An 18,844-nucleotide genomic window follows, 5' to 3' on the forward strand; every position below is an offset into this window, starting at 1 on the left:
GCCAGAGACACCGCGGTTCTCACTGGAGCTCAGAGTCCTCTTCCAAGTTCATTCAGGCAAGTGGCAGGTTGCGGTGGTGGGGCTGTTGTCCCTGCTTTCTTACTAGCTGTTGGTGGAGGACCCCTCAGCTCCTACAAACTTCCTACAGATCTGCAGTATGTGGCTCCTGTGGGCAGTTCTGGATGGAGGTACTTGCCTTCTCCCAGGCAACAGGGGCAATGCCTGACTTCTAGTGCCTCTCCAGTTGGCTATATCCCAGTCTTATACAGTGGTAAGGGAAGCCTCTCTCAGCATTATGTGCCATGCAATGTCATCTGATGGAGGAAGAGACCATCCCATTGAACTCACAGGTTCCACACACACTCGAAGGTGGGAGTTGTATACAAGATGTGCACCAAGAACAGAGACCCTCCGAGGCCCTCTTAGAATTTCGCTGACCACACTGCCCTTCTCTACTCTGCTCTGTGATATTGGAGCTAGAACTATGCAAGCTGCATTTCTTGCTTGTCAGCTGGCTCCCTCTGAGGTGCTGATGGTGGGCATAAAGGGAGAGAGAAAAGCTGGGAAGGGTAAGCGTCTCTGCCATTCTGCTTGCCCCTGTTCCTATCAGCATTGCCTCAGTAACAGCCCGTCACTATTCTGATGGGTACAGCTGGTTCCATCTTCAATTTCTTCAGCATCTAAAACAGGAACTTCAGCCTCCTCCCTCAGAGCTCTGCAGCTGTGTCCTCCCTGGGACATCTCCTCTGAGCTCCTGGAGTAACACAAGTGAGGCAACACTCGCACTCAGAGGTTACGGGTACCAGCTTCACTTAGCTGCTTCTAGTTTCCAAAAGTCTCATTTTCTTTGCTTTTTCCCAAAATCTACGATGGGAGACATGTCCTTCTGTTACTCTCTTTGAACCAGCTAGTGTTCTTTTTTTTACTATTTCAAGTACTTCTTTAATTTATTTGAGCAATTGTAACAAATTCTCCCTGGAAAGAGGCTGTATAGTTTCTGCATCCATGATGACTCCCACTGATGCCATCGGTTTGGAACAGTCTACCCCACTGCTGTTTCCTAAGTCCTCTTATTTTAGTGAATGACATTGTAAAACACAGGGTTTTCAGAAATTCATGTATCAGGTTATTGTAAAAATTCTGTAATTTACATTTTTAAAGACTGAAGATTCTTCTGTCATGTGTACATACTATAATTTGTTAATTTAGTCCCTCAAGTTATTTTAAACATTTTGTCATTATATATATAAACCCACAGTAAGTACTCATAGATACAAATGTTTGCTTGCATTCCAGCTCAATCCCTAGAATGAACTCTCAGAAGTTATGAGACTAAAGAATGAAACTGGTTTTAAGATTTTGATGCCAAATTTTCCTTCCAAAAGGCTATAAAAAAATAAGACTTTACCACCCATAAATGAAACTAGCTATTCTTCTACACTCTTACCAACACGATATTTTCTTTATCTTGTAAAATAGTTGACTTATTGATAGATGGAAATGGCATCTCATTTTAACTCATTATTAATGGTCAAAATCTTTCCACATGTGCCTTGGACATGTTCACGTCTTCTTTTGTGGATAAACTGTCATTGTGCCTTTTCTTATCACTCCAACCAGAAGTGATGTGTGCTCCTCTCAGCCTTAATAATATTTTATTTGCATTTGGCATTTACCATACTCTATTTGAATTTGCCGTTTGCCATTTGCATTAGTCCAGCTTTGGTTATGGGACCGTTTCTCTGTTTCTTTATCAGAGTCTATTATTTTCCCCATGGGCTTACTCTTTACATTATTTTTATTCCATTTTACACCCTATATGGAAATAAATCATAATATCAGAATTTATGCTATAAAGTAACCCCTTCCTATCTCAGTACAAATGTAGAAATTGACTGATAAGAGCTAGACTACAAAACCCCTTAGATTTCTTCTAGTATTTATGCTTTATATCTCTGGTCTTACTGCAGTTCCTACTCTCATAAACTGTACTTTTCCAGCCAATTGACAGATTATAAATGCAACTTATGCATTACTTTTAGAGATCTTTCTATTTTGATAACTTAGCATGAGTACTTATAACACTAAGTGTACAGAAGAGGTACACTAAGAAGCTGCAAGAAGAATAAAATTTCAAAGTTGAAAACTTACCATTGATATCCTCTGAAAGCTAAGAGATCTTATAAAAAGGGTTTTTCAGAGATTAAAAAGAGAGCTCTTCAATAGTATAACATGATAGAAGAAATTTTGAACACTAGTAGTAGGCTTGGGATCTAAACCTGAAGCGATTTTGCAGAAACAAGATGCAACGTAAATGAGAATTAAAGAATACTCCCAGGATAAGATCTAGTCACCATTCTAAAGGTAACCTGTCCACACTAGCTTTAAAGACAGAAATCTTGAAGGCTGGATTGTGAGTTCACCAACAAGACAGTTTCTCTCTAATTTGCTATTTTTTTAGTCAGCTTTTGCATCACTGTGACCAAAATACCTGACAAGAACAACTTAGAAGTGGAAAAGTTTATTTGGGGCCCAAGGGGAGGTCTCAGTCCATAGATGGCCAACTCCACTCCTCTGGGCCCAAGGTGAGGCAGCACATCATGGAGTAATGGCTCAGAAGAGGAAATCTGCTCAGCTCATGGCACAGGAAACAAAGTGAGAGGGAGGGGGAAAGACGCAGCCTTCTAGAGTTTGTGCCCCCTGCCATGACCCACTTCCTCCAACTATGCCTCACCTCTCTTCGATTACTTTCTGGTAATTCAAACTAGGATAGACTAGATTAGATTACAGATCTCACAATCATTTCATATTCCTGCATTAACACAGGAGCTTTTGGGAGACACCTCATGTACAAAACAGAACAGGCCTTTACCACGCATTATTTGTACTTTCCATTTGCATTAGTCCAGCCTTGACACTAATCAGGTGAGCCTGAGCAATTTTGGTCTGACTTTGACTTGCCTGGACCATGTCCTGATGAAAGTTTTATGCTGCCCTTCATGCTAAGATGTTGATTCAGCTGACAAAACTCATTTCAACCCACAAAAATGCTCAGCTTTGAGCCACTTCTGAGAGCTGAAGGTTAGCCAATGTGAACCTGAAAGAGGGAATTCAGAGAAACCCAAAACCTCAACTATATTCTCACTAGATGACCAATACCTGACTCATACCACACTTCTACCAAATGCCAGATTTGGGTGAGACCCATTCCCAAAGACTTTTTCACTAATTTCTCCAAAAGACATTTTTGCAAACTCTCCAGGAAACTAAAGCCAGCTAATAATGCAGAAATTCTGTCCAGTTAAATGTCTTTGAGTTTTTCTTTCATAAATTATCATCTTTTCCCACAACTTTGTTTATGCTTTAGTCTCAATTTTTTTATTAATCATTTTTTTCACATTTGGCTATATTTAAATACTTTTTGATTAATTAAATAATAATTTGGTTAAAAAACATACTAAGTCATAAAAAATATTATCAAGAAAAAGAAAGATTCACAAGTTGAACCAAACGGAATGTCTTGAAGTGAAGAAAAAAAATGGAAATTAAAATTGGCAACTACAAATGGAGCAAATTATGTTATGTTTGCATATATGAATATGTTATGATTAATCCAACTATTATGTTTAATTATAATGTACTAATAAAAACATAGTAAAATAATTAATTAAACTTATTGCTGCATTGATTAACTAGCAGAAAAGCCATAGCTTAAAAAAAAGAAAAAGTTTTAGGAACTTCTACTATCAGAATAATGGAATAAACTGTTAATCAATTGCCTCTCCTGCAGACATCCTGAGAAAACACAAAAATAACAATGACCTGAAGGCATTGAAGAGTGAACAGAAGCAGGAATATTGTGGAGGACAAACTCAAAGGACCATAATGGAGTGAAAATATCAACTTATTTGGCTTTCCGCCTGGGAACAGGCTGCAATCATAAAGCAGCTGAAACCATGAAAGTATACCTGATACACAACGTGAGAACCAAAATAAAGATTTGAGGGGGAAAGAGGCACTAGAAAGTGAAGTGGAAAGACAATGGAGAAGAAAGCTAAAGAAGAGGAGCCCTGAATTCTGAGTGTATATATTCTGTCCAAATATATAGCTGCTCCTTGATTCATGTATACTCAAGGAAGACTGTGACAGTCCAGCTAAGGCAGAAAAAAAGTAAAATGATATTTTATCTTATTTCAAAAACCACAGTATGCCCTGTTAGTTTGACCAAATTAATTGCCTAATAAAAGAAAAACATCAACATTGTTCAATGGACTATAAGAAAATCAACAATCTTCACATCATAATGTTTATAATTGTAGAATATAATCCAAAATTACTTGAAATATTATTTTTAAAAACAGGAAAATGTGAATCATTATCAAGGGAAAAGATAATCAGTGAACATCAATCCTGAGACATGGAATCTAGAAATAAGAATTAGAACATTAAGCAACTACTCTAACTATGCTCAACAAAGTAAAGGAAAATGTATGGAATAAAATATAGTAAATCTCAGTTAAAAATAGAAAATGTAAAAAAAAACAAATGGAAATTATATAGCTGAAATGATATTTTAATATCTGAATTAAATTAGTCTTATGATGGTATGAAGAGAATCATGAAAATGTTAGGAAGTCAATGGTCTTAAGATAAGTCAATAGATATCATTCAATATGATAAATAGAAATGAAAAAATGATTGTAAATAGAAATTGAACCAGAGCCTCAAGGACTTGTGGGACATTATCAAAAGGTCTAACATACCTTATAATTGGATTCAGAAAAAGAGAAAAGAGAAACATGGAGAGGAAAAATTTAAAGAAAAATTTCCCATTTGATAGAAGATATAAATTTACAGATAAAGAAGATCAACAAAATCTAATCAGGCCACCTGTGAAAAATAACATACTAGATATCTAATTATAGCCAAATGTTGGAAAAACAAAGACCAAAAGGAAATCTTGAACATTTGTGGAGAAAAACAATATTCCAAATGCAGAGAAATATCACTTCCAATTACTGCTGATTTGTCACAAGAAATTATGGGAGCCAGAAGGCAATAGACCATATCTTTAAAGTGTAACAAGGGTGAAGGGGACGGGGTGAGGGGAGTGAAATCCATCACCCATCCAAACACCCACAGTCTTTTTAAGACATGCATCTCTGTCTTGGTTTCTGTGTGACACTGCTCTTGGGACAATGCTATTTCTTCTATTGCTTATTAGAGAGGATTTATGAAACCCATCCAAACATATTTAAATTATTAATGGTTCTTTCCTTGGCTTACCTCTCTCTTCTATTTCTTTATTATAGGCAAAGAAAAGCAAGTTTGTACATTTTATATTCTTCATGGAAATCTCCTCAAGAAGACTTAAGAGTTTATTGGCTACTGTTTCTTTTTTTATTGGTTGTTCAAAACATTACAAAGCTCTTGACATATCATATTTCATACATTAGATTCAAATGGGTTATGAACTCCCATTTTTACCCCAAATACAGATTGCAGAATCGCATCGGTTACACATCCACATTTTTACATAATGCCATATTAGTGACTGTTGTATTTTGCTACCTTTCCTATCCTCTACTATCCCCCCTCCCCTCCCATCTTCTCTCTCTACCTCATCTACTGTAATTAATTTCTCTCCTTGTTTATTTTCCCATTCCCCTCACAACCTCTTATATGTAATTTTGTATAGCAATGAGGGTCTCCTTCCATTTCCATGCAATTTCCCTTTTCTCTCCCTTTACCTCCCACCTCATGCCTCTGTTTAATGATAATCTTTTCCTCCTGCTCTTCCTCCCTGCTCTGTTCTTAGTTGCTTTCATTATATCAAAGAAGACATTTGGCATTTGTTTTTTAGGGATTGGCTAGCTTCACTTAGCATAATCTGCTCTAGTGCCATCCATTTCCCTGCAAATTCCATGATTTTGTCATTTTTTAGTGCTGCGTAATACTCCACGGTGTATAAATGCCATATTTTTTTTTATCCATTCATCCATTGAAGGGCATCTGGGTTGGTTCCACAGTCTAGCTATTGTGAATTGTGCTGCTATGAACATCGATGTGGCAGTATCCCAGTAGTACGCTCTTTTAAGGTCTTCAGGGAATAGTCCGAGAAGGGCAATAGCTGGGTCAAATGGTGGTTCCATTGCCAGCTTTCCCAGGAATCTCCATACTGCTTTCCCAATTGGCCGTACCAATTTGCAGTCCCACCAGCAATGTACAAGAGTACCCTTTTCCCCACATCATCTCCAGCACTTGTTGTTTGACTTCAGAATGGCTGCCAATCTTACTGGAGTGAGATGGTATCTTAGGGTGGTTTTGATTTGCATTTCTCTGACTACTAGAGATGGTGAGCATTTTTTCATGTACTTGTTGATTGATTGTATGTCCTCCTCTGAGAAGTGTCTGTTCAGGTCCTTGGCCCATTTGTTGATTGTGTTATTTGTTATCTTATTGTCTAATTTTTTGAGTGCTTTGTATAGTCTGGATATTAGGGCTCTATCTGAAGTGTGAGGAGTAAAAATTTGTTCCCATGATGTAGGCTCCCTATTTACCTCTCTTATTGTTTCTCTTGCTGAGAAAAAACTTTTTAGTTTCAGTAAGTCCCATTTGTTGATTCTTATTATTAACTCTTGTGCTATGGGTATCCTATTAAGGAATTTGGAGCCCAACCCAACAATATGTAGATCGGAGCCAACTTTTTCTTCTATCAGACGCAGAGTCTCTGATTTGATATCAAGCTCCTTGATCCATTTTGAGTTAACTTTTGTGCATGGTGAGAGGAGGGGATTCAGTTTCATTTTGTTGCATATGGATTTCCAGTTTTCCCAACATCATTTGTTGAAGATGCTATCCTTCCTCCATTGCATGCTTTTAGCCCCTTTATCAAATATAAGATAGTTGTAACTTTGTGGATTAGTCTCTGTGTCCTCTATTCTGTACCATTGGTCCACCCGCCTGTTTTGGTACCAGTACCATGCTGTTTTTGTCACTATTGCTCTGTAATATAGTTTGAAATCTGGTATCGCTATACCGCCTGATTCACACTTCCTGCTTAGAATTGCTTTTGCTATTCTGGGTCTTTTATTTTTCCATATGAATTTCATGATTGCTTTATCTATTTCTACAAGAAATGCCGTTGGGATTTTGATTGGCATTGCATTAAACCTATAGAGAACTTTTGGTAATATTGCCATTTTGATGATGTTAGTTCTGCCTATCCATGAACAGGGTATATTTTTCCATCTTCTAAGATCTTCTTCTACTTCTCTCTTTAGGGTTCTGTAGTTTTCATTGTATAAATCTTTCATTTCTTTTGTTAGGTTGATTCCCAAGTATTTTATTTTTTTGAGGATTTGTGAATGGACTGTTTTTCCTCATTTCCATTTCACAAGTTTTGTCACTGATATACAGAAATGCCTTTGATTTATGCGTGTTGATTTTATATCCTGCCACTTTGCTGAATTCATTTATTAGTTCTAGTAGTTTTTTTGTAGACCCTTTTGGGTCTGCTAGGTATAGAATCATGTCATCTGCAAATAGTGATAATTTAAGTTCTTCTTTTCCTATTTTTATGCCTTTAATTTCTTTTGTCTGTCTAATTGCTCTGGCCAGTGTTTCGAGAACTATATTGAATAGAAGTGGTGATAGAGGGCATCCCTGTCTTGTTCCAGATTTTAGGGGGAATGCCTTCAATTTTTCTCCGTTCAGAATGATGCTAGCCTGAGGCTTAGCATAGATAGCTTTTACAATGTTGAGGTAAGTTCCTGTTATCCCTAGTTTTTCTAATGTTTTGAACATAAAGGGATGCTGTACTTTGTCGAATGCTTTTTCTGCGTCTATTGAGATGATCATATGGTTCTTATCTTTAAGTCTATTGATGTGGTGAATAACATTTATTGATTTCCGTATATTGAACCATCCTTACATCCCAGGGATGAAGCCTACTTGATCATGGTGCACAATTTTTTTGATATGCTTTTGTATCCGATTTGCTAGAATTTTATTGAGGATTTTTGCATCTAGGTTCATTAGAGATATTGGTCTGTAGTTTTCTTTCTTTGAGGTGTCTTTGTCTGGTTTCAGAATCAGGGTAATGTTGGCCTCATAGAATGAATTTGGAAGAGCTCCCTGTTTTTCTATTTCCTGAAATAACTTGAAAAATATTGGTATTAATTCTTCTTTAAAAGTTTTGTAAAACTCCGCTGTATACCCATCCGGTCCTGGTCTTTTCTTGGTTGGTAGTCTTTTGATTGCTTCTTCTATTTCATCCATTGATATTGGTCTGTTCAAATTGTGTGTATCCTCCTGACTCAGTCTGGGCAAATCATACTACTTAAGAAATTTATCGACGTCTTCACTATCTTCTATTTTATTGGAATATAGGTTTTCAAAATAATTTCTAATTGTCTTCTGTATTTCTGTAGCATCTGTTGTGATATTGCCTTTTTCATCCCGTATGTTAGTAATTTGAGTTCTCTCTCTTATTCTCTTTGTTAGCATGGCTAAAGGTCTGTCAATCTTATTTATTTTTTCGAAGAACAAACTTTTAGTTTTGTTAATTTTTTCAATATTTTCTTTTGTTTCAATTTCGTTGATTTCCACTCTGATTTTAATTATTTCTTGCCTTCTGCTACTTTTGCTGTTGTTTTGCTCTTCCTTTTCTAGGGCTTTGAGATTAAGTGTGAGCTCATTTATTTGTTGTTTTTTTCCTTTTTTGAGGAATGACCTCCAGGAGATGAATTTCCCTCTTAAAACTGCTTTCATTGTGTCCCATAGATTCTGATATGTTGTGTCTGTATTTTCATTTATCTCTAAGAATTTTTTGATTCCCTCCTTTATGTCTTCTGTAACCCATTGATCATTCAGTAACATATTGTTCATTTTCCATGTGATGTAGGATTTTTCCTTCCTTCTTTTATCATTGATTTTCAGTTTCATTCCATTATGATAATATAAAATGCATGGTATTATCTCCACCCCTTTATAATTACTGAGGGTTGCCCTATGGCATAATATATGGTCTATTTTTGAGAAGGATCCATGTGCTGCTGAGAAAAAAGTATATCCACTTGATGATGGTTGATATATTCTATATATGTCAGTTAAGTCTAGGTTATTGATTGTGATATTGAGTTCTATAGTTTCTTTATTCAACTTTTGTTTGGAGGATCTGTCCAAAGGTGAGAGAGGTGTGTTGAAGTCACCCATAATTATTGTGTTGTGGTCTATTTGATTATTGAACTTGAGGAGAATTTGTTTTATGAATGTCGCAGCACCATTATTTGGTGCATAAATATTGATAATTGTTATGTCTTGTTGGTGAATGGTTCCTTTTAATAGTATATAATGTCCTTCCTTATCCCTTTTGATTAACTTAGTCTTGAAGTCAATTTTATTCGATATGAGGATGGCCACCTCTGCTTGCATACGAGGACCGTGTGCGTGGTATATTTTTTCCCAACCTTTCACCTTCAGCTTGTGTATGTCTTTTCCAATCAGATGTGTCTCCTGGAGGCAGCATATTGTTGGATTTGTTTTTTTAATCCATGTTACCAGCCTATGTCGCTTTATTGGAGAGTTTAAGCCATTAACGTTTAGAGTTACTATTGATATATGGTTTGTACTTCCAGCCATGTTTGATTATTTATCTTTTTTTTAAATTTAGTTTGTTTCTCCATGATTAGCTTTCCCTCCCACCCTCTGTCTTTACTGAAGCACTTCCCACCGATGGTTTTGGTTATTGTTTTTCATTTCTTCCTCGTGTAGTGTTTTGCTCAAGATACTTTGCAATGCTGGTTTTCTGGCTGCAAATTCTTTTAACTTTTGTTTATCATGAAAGATTTTTATTTCATTGTCATACCTGAAGCTTAATTTTGCTAGATACAGAATTTTTGGTTGGCATCCATTGTCTTTCAGTGTTTGAAATACGTTGTTCCAGGATCTTCTCGCTTTCAGCGTCTGTGATGAAAAATCCGTTGTTAACCTTATTGGTTTACCCCTGAATGTAATCTGCCTCCTTTCTCTTGTAGCTTTTAATATTTTCTCTTTGTTCTGTATATTGGATATCTTCATAACAATGTGTCTTGGTGTTGGTCTACTGTGATTTTGTGTGCTCGGTGTCCTGTATGCATCTACAATTTGTATATCCGTTTCCTTTTTTATTTCTGGAAAGTTTTCTGTAATTATTTCATTCAGCAGGTTACTCATTCCCTTGGTTTGAATCTCTATACCTTCCTCTATCCCAATGACTCTTAAGTTTGGTTTTTTTATGTTATCCCATATCTCATGGATGTTTTTCTCGTGATTTTTTACCAGCCTTTCTGAGTTGGCTAGACTCTTTTCAAGATGATATATTTTGTCTTCATTATCTGACGTTCTGGCTTCTACTTGCTCCACTCTATTAGTGATACTCTCATTTGAGTTTTTAATTTGGTTTATAGTTTCCTTCATTTCTAGAATTATTGTTTGATTTTTTTATAATCTCTATCTCCTGATAAAGATGCTTTATTTCTTCTTTTATCTGTTTATATAATTCATTTTCAATGTGTTCTTTCACTGTTTGAATTTGCTGTCTCATATCATCTTTAAGGTTCCATTCCATCTGTCTAAGGTATTCCTGAGTTCTTTATATGACCATTTTTCTGATGACTCTAGGTGTTCCTGAATATTTAGGCTGTCCTGCATTGTTTGTACTCCTTTTCTTCCTTGTTCATGCTGCTCATGTTACTTCTTCTTCTGTTTGACTGCTGAGTTACTGTTTACTCCTATAAATTTATTTTATGCTTGGGAGGAAAGGTATTAGAAGGGAAGGGAAGAAGTCACTAAAGAGAATGAGAGTAAGCAGGTATAATTCAAGGAAGGGGGAATAAGAAAATTGAGAAGAAATGAAAATACAAAAGAAAACAATAGAAAAGAAAAAAGAAAAAAATTTTTTAAAAATAATAAAAATTTAAATTTAAAAAAAAAATTTTAAATTTAAAAAGCAACAAAAAAATGAAAATGAAAAAAAAAACCCAAATTAAAAAAAAATTAATAAATGCAGTCTTAGAGTTTGATCAACCTCTTCCAGTAGGTGGTGCTGTGCCCTCCAGACCAAGTTTCTCCTGTCAATACGCGGGAACCAATCACTGTGCAGCAGCTCCTCCTCCCAGACTGGGTGGGTCTCCAATCCTGAGTGCCTAGGGCCTTCTCTTGTGTCTAGTCACTTCCCCACTTTTCCTCTAGCCAGGCCCCACTCTCTGGTGACACTCACCACAATACTGGCTACACACCAGGTCTGCTGCTCCCGAGAGCCCTGTTTTCATGAACAACTGGGCACACTCTCCCGGTCTGCCATTCCCTCAGACCCTAAGGTTGTGGAGCTTGGGGCTGAGAATCCTCAGCAAATTTTGCTTGCCCTCCGGTAGCCACGCCCACGGTAGCTGGTGCAAGAGACCTCATTTGTCAGCACTGGTGGGAGCGGTAGCTGGGAGTTCCGCGCCACGGGTCCTGCGCCACTCCTGATTCCCTCGGTCTGGCTATCGAGCTCACAGGAGAGCTGGGAGGGGCCCTTAAGGTTTCCCCAGTGTGAGGAGAGGGAAGGCTAGGGGGTTACACACCTGTCGCTGCTGGTTTCAATGAAGTTATCTCCTCCGCCGCATTCTGGTGACGTCAGTTCTCTGCCATGGTGGTATCCCATGCAAATGGTGACAGTTTGTTCCCTTTGCTGGGTGACCAATGCAATGGGTGGGTCCTGACTGTCTCTCCCAAGCCCCATTTCAATCCTGTGGCCACTGCCGATGAAGGCTCGGTTGGCCTTAACCTCCATAGGATCCGAAGGGCCGACCAGTTGTTTCAGCCGGATGGATCAGTGCTGAGTCGCAGCTGTTCGTCTGCGGGAAGCAGGCAGACAGGAGCTTGAATTCAGCCGATCTGGGCTCGGTGTGTGTTCTGAGAGGCCCAGACTGTTCGCCCCAGATCCACGTCAGCTCAGCATTGCCTAGTGATCCTGAGCAAACAGCATTTAGATGGTTTACGACTCCCTATGCCCGCGCAGCTGAAGAGGTCAGAGACTTGATCTCTCAGCACCCGCCGCCATGTTCTCTGTTTCTATTTCTATGTTATAACAGATGACAGTGCGAACCAACTTTCCATCCATAAGTGACAAAGTCCCTAATATTTATCTCATGTCCTTCAAGTCCTCACTCACAATAGTCTTCTTAAGATCTTTCCAGCTTCACTAACAGTTTTATGGAGACTCTTTTCAGCTTTTACCCACCACCACCCAGTTGACAAAGGCAATTGTTTTAAGTTCTTTTTATAATGGTAGACCTAATCCCTATGACCATATTCTATTCCAGCTATTTACTCCTGTATAAATTCCCCTCAAAATTGATGGCTTTAAGAAAACAACCATGTGATTACATCTCACATTTTTTATAAGTCAGGAATTCAGGTAGAAATCACCTTTTATTCTGCATGGCACTGACTGAAGTCACTCCGTGGATTCTAGTTGATGGCGTCACTGAGTTGAGCTGCAGAGTACAAAAACAGATTCAATTACTTGGCAGGGATGGCTTTAGGGCTGAGCTCAGCTGCACCCCTCTTCTTTCCATTTGGTACTTCAAACAAGACAGATTTCTAATGGCAGCTCAGGCTCCAATATGCCATACTGGAACCTTCCAGTCTCTTAAGGGCAAAGCTTAGAACTAGCTAATGTCACCTTTATGGTATTCTATTGGTCAAACAGTCACAGTCCAACTCAACTTTCCAGGTAGGAGAAATAAGCCTCACCTGTTTGTGGAAGAAGTGTAAAAGAACTGCAGCCATTTTGATGCTATAATCAGAAAAAGTTTTTTAACTAATTTTATTTTATTATTTTATTTAATTTTTAGTACCAGGGATTAAACCCAGGGGTGCTTAATCACTGATTCCCGTCCTTAGCTGTTTTTATTTTTTATTTTGAGATAGGGTCTCACTAAGTTGCTTAGGATTCACCAAGTTGCTGAGGCTGGCTTTGAACTTGTGATCCTCCTGCCTCAGTCTCCTGAGCCACTGAGATTACAAGCATGAGCCACCATGGCCAGCCAAAACTAATTTTATAAAACTCCAAAAATCCTAAAATCTATGTTGAAATGTTGGAAACATTTTATTTAAGTTCAGGCAAAGCTAAGAGTTACAGTTCTCACTATTCCTACTCATTATTTTACTGGAGTGGAAAATACAGTAAAGTACAAATAAAATTAGAAGTCCCAGGTTGAGCTCACTTCTTTGCACTTGACCCTAACCTGGACATGGTCCCTAGGAGTAGACAGGGCCATAGGGCACCTTTTTGTGCTGTGGGTGACCCAAGAGCATATATTGTGCCACGTTTGGTGTCTCTGCCTCCCCATCTCACCCCTACTACCAATGTGGGCTTGGGTACCCAGAGTGGCATTGAGCAATGTAAGTTCCTTTTTTTGTTGTTATCATTGGAACTGCCCTGAAAACACTCTCCAGCTCACCACCCACAACAGGCTGAGAAGTGCCAACAGAGAGATTTCCTTCATTCATGCCATCAGCTCTGCCTGAATCATGTACACCATCACTAAATACTGTAGCATAGGTGACTTTGAAAACTGTGACTGTGATGAGTCAAAAACAGAAAAACAGGAGGCCATAACTGGATCTAGCGAGGCTGCAGCGACAATGTGGAATTTGGGGAAAGGATCTCCAAACTATTTGTGAACAATCTGGAGAAGGGGAAGGATGCCAAAGCCCTGATGAGTCTTCACAACAGGGCCGGTTGGCAGGCAGTAAGAGCCACCGTGGAAAGAATCTGCAAATGCCATGATATCTCAGAGAGCTGCAGCATCCAGACATGCTGGCTGCAGCTGGCTCACTGCTGGGAGATGGGAGACTACCTAAAGGACAAGCATGACCAGTCACTGAAAATTGAGAAGGATAAGCAGCAGCTAAGGGCTGAGAACAACGCCGAGGGTTGCTGAGCTCCAACTGAGGCTCTTCCTCCTAGCATAGAAGCTAAGATAATCATTTTAGAGAAATCTCCAGACTACCATACCTGCAGTTCCAGCCTGAGCATTTATGACACAAAGGGTCGAAAGTGCCTGCAGACCAGCTGCAATACATTCAAGTAGGAGCAACACAGCTGTGGGCACCTGTGCACTGAGTGTGAGCTACAGGTGGAAGAGAGGAAGACTGAAGCCAAGAACAGCTGTAACAGCAAATTTCAATGGGGCTGCATGGTCAAGTACCACCAGCTTAGGCATGTGGTGAACAAGTACTACTGCATGCACTCCCCAGACAGTGCCCAGGCCTGATGCAACAGGACAGACTGATAACACCCCACATGAACCGGTTTGACAGTGGAGGGCAACACCACTTCTCTCTTGGAGAGAATAGACTGGAAAACAATTGGAAAATCACAGGGATAGTTTTGTAGTCCTCATGATATCTGCTATAGATGGGGAAATGGAGGCCCAAGACTATAAAAGATATTCTTGGCAGAGTTGATATTGGAACCTGGGCTTCCTGACTTGGGCACACCCAATCTTTCCTGCGATTTCCTGGTACTTGTGCCTAGACTTATTGTGCAGCTTGCTAAAAAAATTGGTTTGGTTTGGTTTGGGGCATCCACACCCAGAGAAACTCTCAAAAATATTTCTTCCTTTAAATTTTAGACCATGTTCAGCCCAGCTGTGCTGCTGGGAATCAGAGGGTATAGAAGCAAAAAATTAGAGTTTTGTTCAGATCCCTGAAGGAGCAAATTTCTGCCACTCTGGCTGGGTCCAGAAAAACCAACTGCAAATTCCTGCAGATACGTGAAGCAGAGACTTTCTAGCTCCTACTGGGAGGATTTTAAAGTATTGAGTTTTTCTTTTTTCTTTTTTTTTTTTTTTCTTTTTTTTTTTTTTTAAAGAGTTACAATAAAAATCTTTATTTAGGTTTGGTCAGTACAGGTAAGATATACTGGAGTCACAGAGCAATATGCATTAACAGGATACAACAGTTCATAAAAATTGAGTTAACTATGCACACAAATATCTTAAACATTCAGTCACCTAAAGAGAAAATGCACAGATGTATGGTGGAAAAAATTGTATCTAACACTGAAACTACTATAGGATTCCATCAACAAGTCCAACTTTTAGTGATAAAAATCTACGGTACTGGGCAAACTTGGCAGTCATAAACCCACATCTACTCTAACAAGTCTGAATGGTGCGGAAGTATATAACAGCATGAGGAAGAATGCCCTTACACAGCACGGGTTCTAGAGACACAGATTTATACAGACATCATTGTGTCATACTTTTAAGGAAAGATTTCCATTTACAACTTCACATTAACTCATATAAAAATAACTTGACCCTACACAAAATGTCCTTTTAGCAACATTCAAAATTAACTGTTACAATTTCCAAAGTGGCAGGGGTATTGAAGCCAGGGGAAAAAAAGAAAAAAGAAAGGGGAAAAAGAAAAGAATCAAACAAAACAAAAACACACCCATAAAAAGGCAAGTTGTGACAAAAAGTATGCATCAATTTTCTAGACAGTATCCTCTCCCAAATTAAATGACACTGTATAAAAATTTGCTGGAAAAATATTACAAAACTGAACCCTGTACATTTACACTTGAGTCCAAGCCATTCTGAACGTGGCGGGAGCCCACAGTTCGGTTACCTTTCCCACTCACTGCTTTCTCCTCTTGAGGGTCATGACTGGAGTCTGTGTCATTTGAATGATGTGTAAGAGAATTTTCACTGCCCGTGGGAGAGTCTACACTTTCATACCCCGCACTGAGTTGGTTTACGTAACTACTACCTCCTCTGCCAGTTCTCTCCTCTGAGCTGTTGGAGGCCTTATTACCATTCCCTGGAGAAGAAGGAAAGTCATCCTCTGTTGTGTTCCCCTCCCTGTGAAATCCAGACCCAGACGTCCTCTGACGGGAGGAGCTGCCATTGCTTGGTCCATTTGCCAGACGACTGCAGTCTTTACTTGTGGCCTCTGCCTGTTCTACAGGTTCAGAAGATGTAGTCCTGCTGGTACTTGGGGCTGAGGCTTGAGACTGCTGCTGTTGGTACTGAGCCAACTGCTGGCGCGTCTCCTTCAGTTGTTGCTGAAGAACTAGAATGGTACTCTGCATACCTTCTACTTCTTCGTCAAGTTGTATGATGAAGTCATTTAGTTCATCCTGACTGCTTTTAAGTTCCTCACTATATTTCTTCTGTAAAGCCAACTCTGCTTCAAGCTGTGCAATACGACCCTGGGACAGTTGCCTTCCAAGCTCCTGGTTCTCCTGGATAAGCATTCGACACTTCGCCATTAACTTTTTGCCTGTTTGGAATTGATTTGAATGATTAAGAAAGAACTTAAGTCACCCTTGTTAAAACTGCACTTAAACGATGGGACAAGCTGGAACATTTCTCTTCTACTCATCTCAGACTCCATTATCACCAAGCGAAAATTCAAATTGGTGACTTATAGAATGTTCTGATGAAAAAAAATTCATCTCCAGGATTGGATGGAAGCATGAAGAAAATAATGCCTCATTTATCTAAATGATCATATGAATTTTCTAGAAATGGTCACTATACCTTTTTTTTGGTTCGCAAAATGTCTCACTTAGGCCAGCCCATAGTTCCAACATATTATGTCCCCAATCTTCTGGCAGGCACCCTGTGAGATTGTCCCACATTAATTTCTACTACAATACCCTAGGACAAAGTGTCAAAAAGTAATAAGTATCAAGTCTCCTTGTCTTTTATGATACCAGCTGGAACAAAGTAGGTCTTTTAAAAATGAGATAGCTTTTTCCTTCACTTTGAGAGCACAGCAACCATTTTTCCAAAATGAATCTGCTCTCCACAGCCCCCCAAAATTAAAATGTTAAGAGTACAACAAAATCATAGTATTCCTTGAACTTTGGGGGAAAAAAAAGCGACTATTCCAAGGCACATTTAATTTAATATCAAGAGTGTAATACAAAAGGCCCCAATACAACGAAGGAACACATTCCCCCATTAACACCAGTGACAATGCTCTTTTAACATGTGCCTGTTGAATGGGATGGGGATTCATAAAGTTCACTACTGAGAAAAAATAATGCAGTGAGTCTCATCATCACAGCCAATGTCCTTATACAATCTAGTTGTGAAATGAACGTTCATAACGCTTCACACAGTTTAAACCTGAAGTTCAATACCACACCTTCATGTCTGCACAGTCCTCAGTTGTCTGCAGTTTTTAAAACCATTCAAAGAACCATTGATGAAAACCACATTGATTTAAGGCTCCATTATGTAAGAGAGAGCCCTAAGCTAGATGGTTAAATATATGCTGTACTTGTACTGACAGCTATTATTTGATTTTCTCATGACTATTAAAAGTTGGTTCTCAGCAGAAAAACCTTTAAAGGCAATATCACCTCATTTGAGTTTTGACCCAGAAGTTCAACAACAATCATGAAGTCCACAGTCTTATTGGCAAAACTGATACACAGTGTCTCTAAGTCATTATGCTCAAGGCTAAGAGCGATGCATATTCCGTTTTTACATTTTACTGGAATTTTACATGTTCAATTCATGATTTTTAAATCTCTAGGTTTTCAATCCTCCAAACTGTCTGAAGACACAGTGTGCCACAGACTTAAGACTTCTGTTTCTCCCTCTATTTTCTTCAAACAGAAACATTTCTCAAGTGTCTACATGTTCTAGAAGGGGAATTTTTCGGAGGTGGCCTCTTCTTCGGAATAGTCCGACGACATCAGGCCTCAGAAGCAAAGGGAAGGGGAAGAAAAAAAAGCTGAAACACAAGGTTCATCTGGTAAGTTTTACATTAATCATTACAAGCTGCACGGTATAAGAATGTGTTTTGTTTTGTTTGGCTCAAAAAGTCTGAGTCTTGGTGTGGAAACGAGTACTTGGCTGTCCCACCACAGCTTTCTCGCAGTGGGACTGTCAGGGAAGTCTTGACTGGGGAGTATGATTTGTTTACCTATCAGGCGTAAACTTCCAGGCACTCAGTTCATTTTGGGCTTGTTCCAGTTTGTCTTTAGTCTGTTCCAGTTCGCCTTTCATTTTTAGGAAAAACAAGTTGATCGCTGGGTCTACCATTGTTGATCTCAGTTGGGCAACACTCGGCTGCTGGACTTGCTTGAGGTACTGAATTTGAGTAGTACACTCTTGCATCTCTTGTTCCTTCGTTGCTAGTCGCATTACAAGGATGTTTTCCCTGCGTGCAGACTCCTGCTGCTGTTGCTTTAGTTTCTCTTCAGACTCCCTTAAACCAGTTACGTCATTTGAGTTAAGATCTGTGTACTTGCCCTCCAAAGCTTGAACGTAAGCTTCATATTGTTTCCATCTTAGAATTAACTCGTCTCTTGCCATAACTTTGAAGTCTGTTTCACTCAGTCGAACCTTTTTTGGAAGAGGTTCTTCGTTGGTCATCTTGAATCCGAGGAGTCGCCTCCTGGCCGCGGCCGCAGCCGCCCGCCCGCCCGCCCGCGGCCGGCCCCGCCGGGACGGAAAAGACGAGAGAGGCCGGCCGTCCGCCTGACCCGAGCGGGGCCTCGAGCCGTAATGGAGCAGCTGCACCCCCGCGCCACGCCCCGGCCCTTCCCGGAGTGCGGCGCGCGCCCCGCGAAGTATTGAGTTTTTCATCTGAGTATGCACTTTTTAAAAATTCTTCCCACCCTAGTCTAAGGGAATTCAGGAGAACTTTTTCAGCTCATAAAACCACCTGTGGTATCAAGGAGAGAAAATGGTCACAGTAAACAGACAGGTGACCATGACTTACCAAAGTCCTACAAGACAGATATTCCCTAGACAGCTATAAAACCTCTGTTATGTCATTTACC

The 18,844-nt window shown here is 39.3% G+C and overlaps 1 protein-coding gene and 1 pseudogene across 2 annotated transcripts; one reads left to right on the forward strand and one right to left on the reverse strand.

Moving 5' to 3' along the window:
• The first annotated feature begins 13,280 nt into the window (after positions 1 to 13,280).
• Positions 13,281 to 14,827, forward strand: LOC113187795 (protein Wnt-8a-like; annotated as a pseudogene).
• Positions 14,828 to 14,926: 99 nt separating this feature from the next.
• Positions 14,927 to 18,623, reverse strand: LOC113177922 (pre-mRNA-splicing regulator WTAP). Of its 2 annotated transcripts, none has more exons than XM_077792544.1 (2): positions 17,983 to 18,623; positions 14,927 to 16,331 (listed from the first exon to the last, which is right to left on the reverse strand). In XM_077792544.1, the coding sequence occupies exons 1-2, from the start codon at positions 18,432 to 18,434 to the stop codon at positions 15,593 to 15,595; spliced, it is 1,191 nt and encodes a 396-aa protein (XP_077648670.1). In that variant the 5' UTR covers positions 18,435 to 18,623; the 3' UTR covers positions 14,927 to 15,592. The 2 variants fall into 2 exon arrangements, with proteins under 2 accessions (XP_077648670.1, XP_077648671.1); XM_077792545.1 differs by lacking the exon at positions 14,927 to 16,331 and adding an exon at positions 17,337 to 17,760 and having other exon boundaries at positions 17,984 to 18,623.
• Between the last annotated feature and the right edge of the window lie 221 nt (positions 18,624 to 18,844).

This window comes from Urocitellus parryii, chromosome 14, assembly GCF_045843805.1.
Source record: "Urocitellus parryii isolate mUroPar1 chromosome 14, mUroPar1.hap1, whole genome shotgun sequence".
In the NCBI taxonomy this organism is placed as follows: Eukaryota; Metazoa; Chordata; class Mammalia; order Rodentia; family Sciuridae; genus Urocitellus; species Urocitellus parryii.

What these genes read in the sequence shown, in the direction of transcription:
- LOC113177922 (XM_077792544.1), bottom strand. Translation starts at nt 18,434, where the DNA reads ATGACCAACGAAGAACCTCTTCCAAAAAAGGTTCGACTGAGTGAAACA. An exon ending in TGGAAGTTTACGCCTGATAG is followed by an intron (nt 16,332 to 17,982) that starts GTAAACAAATCA and finishes TTCAAATCAATT; the next exon opens with CCAAACAGGCAAAAAGTTAA.